This window comes from Antrostomus carolinensis, unplaced genomic scaffold (assembly GCF_000700745.2).
Source record: "Antrostomus carolinensis isolate BGI_N321 unplaced genomic scaffold, ASM70074v2 scaffold32658, whole genome shotgun sequence".
Classification (NCBI taxonomy): domain Eukaryota; kingdom Metazoa; phylum Chordata; class Aves; order Caprimulgiformes; family Caprimulgidae; genus Antrostomus; species Antrostomus carolinensis.
In genome coordinates this window covers 346-3,608 of record NW_010335545.1, presented here as the reverse complement: position 1 = coordinate 3,608, position 3,263 = coordinate 346, and the positions used below count along the sequence as shown (strand labels likewise).

Genomic DNA, 3,263 nt, shown 5'->3' with positions numbered 1-3,263 from the left:
ACCCAAACCAGTCTGTGATTCTATAAATATAATTTAACGTTTTTGAGCCCTGTGAGATAGGTGTAAGCCATCCTTCAAAACTGTGACCAAACCAAACATGATCTGGAGTAAGACTTATATACCTTCTCACAGTTCTTTTTTAGACTGCAATCACTCCTCTTACAGGCTACAGCTTTCAAACATAGAGTAGAGCACAATGAATGGAATGAAATACGATCTACTATATATGAGATACATTTTCTAACGTTTATAATTGTAATAAACCCGGATCCTGAAGGCACAACCAATTTAGTTTTTAAATTCAGAGCGTAAAAAGAAATCATTAGCATGAATTTTATTTTGTGGATGTAATGCACCTTTCAGAGATCCCTGCTAGAACACTCTATCTCTAAAGTTAAAAGTCCTGCACCTCCTGGACCTGCTGCTGGCCAAGGCTGAGCCCATCAGCAAAGGTGGCAGCACCTGTGGGATAACGTATTTCAGAAAGGGGAAAAAACCCCCAAAAAACCCAAAAAATAAAACAGGGCAAAATTGCAGCTGGAGAGAGGAGTGAGAAGATGTGAGAGAAACAACTGCAGACACCAAGGTCAGGGAGAAAGAGAGGGAGGAGGTGCTCCAGGCACTGGAGCAGAGATTCCCTTGCAACTTGTGGTGCAGCCCATGGCGAGGCAGGCTGTCCCCCTGCAGCCCATGGAGGTCCATGGTGGAGCAGATGTCCCCCTGCAGCCCATGGAGGTCCATGGTGGAGCAGATGACCACCTGTAGCCCGTGGAGGACCCCACGGCAGAGCAGGTGGGTGCCCAAAGGAGGCTGTAACCCCGTGGGAAGCCCACGCTGGAGCAGGTTCCTGTCAGAACCTGTGGCCCCGTGGAGAGAGGAGCCCACGCTGGAGCAGGTTTGCTGGCAGGACTTGTGACCCTGTGGGGGACCCAGGTGTCACATCACCATGAGGGCAGCCTGGCCAACGACACTGGGCATGAATTCTCTGTATGAACTTGGGAAGAGAAAGGTGATGTGACACCTATTATTTTATAGGACTATTTGCTAAGCAGGAAAGGAATGTTAAGAAGGAATTCAGGTTTCTACGCTCGTAGGAGAGGGAGGATAATATCTGACTACTAATTTCTGAGCAATTCAGAAATATATTTCATGTGCTAAAATGCACTGACACCTTGCCTCTGCTTTCCAAAATTAATTTTAGAAAGTAGTTCAAACTGCTAAATTAATTCTCAAAATTCTCCATGGACTTCTTTTAATCTTTCAGGTATTAGCTAATTTCAGCTAGACATAATGAGTGAAGGTTTTTTTCAGTAATACATCTGAAAATGTGACTCTACTTTATTCTACTATATGCTATTATGTTAGATAACATCATACAGTTAAACCTTTGGGACAAGATGTCAATGACATCCCAGATGTTTGCAGATAAGAGAGTGATCTCCTTCTCTCATAAATGGATTTGATAATTTCCTAGATGACTTTGTGGTGGGAGCTCTGTGACCATCTTTCTCTCACCTCCCTGTACTCCAAACCACAGAATCTCCTTCCCAGTGCAAACCACTCCCTTGCAGGGCAGTCCTCAAGTGACAAGTGACATAACAACTCTGGCACATCACTGGGAACAACAGGGAGCATCAACAGTAAGAAGTTCAGACTGACTCCTCTCACATCTTTCTTCCCACTGCTCCAGAGAGGCTGTGCAGGTGACAGTGTCCCAGCTCTGGGAAACATGAGGTGACAATCAGGCAAGAGGCAAGGACACAGACACACAGAGCATTTCAGGGACAGGAGACTCTTGTAAATGCCACGGTACAACAGGCACTTAACTTTTTTTTCTTCTTTTTACATTTGTTTTCATCATTTCTGCAAGCATTCTCCAAATAACCATTCCTGCCTCCGATTTAAGGATTTAAGGTAGTTAAATAAACTGCACTGCTAGGAATTATGCATTATTTAAATAGAGAACTTCCATGTTTCAGGTCTGTACCTGCTGTGGCACAATCAGCATTACTTTCCTGATGCAGACAGCGGTGCTCTCTTGCAACACCCCTTAGAAATCAGAGCACATTGTATGAAACCTCTCACGCTACATCAAGTTGGATTATGAAACAATCCTTCACCCAGCTATTTTAACAGTGTTCTGTGAAACTCGTAGCTGTATTTACTTGTAGATTTGACACCATTTTAAATTCATAACTCATTTCATTCTTAACCCCACACCTACCTGGAATCTAACCAGGCAAACTTTATATAATACAAACTCAAAATGAACACTGCATACGTAGGACCAAAGACTTTCCTCGAGGCATTTTTTTGTAATCTAAGAAAAATCATTTTGCATCTTAGCATTTTTTAAGAAAAAAACCACCCTTCTGTTACAACTTTATGGCTATAAAAAAATTAAAAAAAATAAAAATAAAGAAAAAAATTTAAAAAAAAGAAAAAAATAAAGACTGACCTGCATAGACGAGCATGGTGATGAGAAGAGCAATCAAATGGACTTTGTATTTAGGATTAACACTTTCCATTCGCAGGATGGTCAGCTGGAAAACGACAGAAAAGAGCAGTTCGATGCAGAACGCCTGCACCTCTGTAGTCTGCATGGGGTTGCCGCAGCCCTGTGAAATTGCTCCAGAATGTGGTTCTGCCATCTCCAGGCTCCAGATAAAGTGCATAAACACTCTGGCAAGCACCGCAGCAACGAACTGAGCTCCGATCTTCAGTCCACCCATCTTAACCGAGATCCCACCACCCCACATGGGCTGCAAAGTGCCACAGGGATTGCATGTGCTCCCAGTCAGAGTCAAACCGTGCAGGACGGTGAAGCCGTAGGTGAGAGTAAGGGCGGTATGTGGCTTCGGCTCCACGTTGCCGAGCAGGCAAAGCTCGTTAGTACAAGCGCAAATCTGGAAGGTGCTCAACATCTCCAAGAGGAAAGTGCAAAGGCGTTGGTGGGAGCGCAGGCGGCGGCGGGTGAATCTCCTGCACAGCCCCACGCTGAGCGCGATGCCGGCCATCAGCAGCAGCGAGGTCCCGAGCACACCCACGGCCATGGCGAGGGCTGCACCGGCCGAAGGACTCGGAGGAGGAGTTCACCTTGATTCAGCCCCACCACCTATGGGGAGAGAAGAACACAATGGGAGAGGGAAGGAGAATGACCACCCGTTCCCTCGGAGGTCGGAGCAGCTTCTGTCCCCACCTGCTCGCAGCCTGACAGGCGTCTGACTCAGCCTCGGCTTGACGGGAGCAAAGGGCAGGGCAGC

At 45.9% G+C, this 3,263-nt stretch overlaps 1 protein-coding gene across 1 annotated transcript; it reads right to left on the bottom strand.

Annotated features, from left to right (window-relative positions):
• Positions 1–2,450: 2,450 nt before the first annotated feature.
• AQP11 (aquaporin 11) lies at positions 2,451–3,053 on the bottom strand (the record flags this gene model as incomplete). Its single annotated transcript, XM_010174598.2, has 1 exon — positions 2,451–3,053. A coding segment is annotated over exon 1 (603 nt), but the record flags the coding sequence as incomplete, so codon positions are not given.
• Positions 3,054–3,263: the final 210 nt, after the last annotated feature.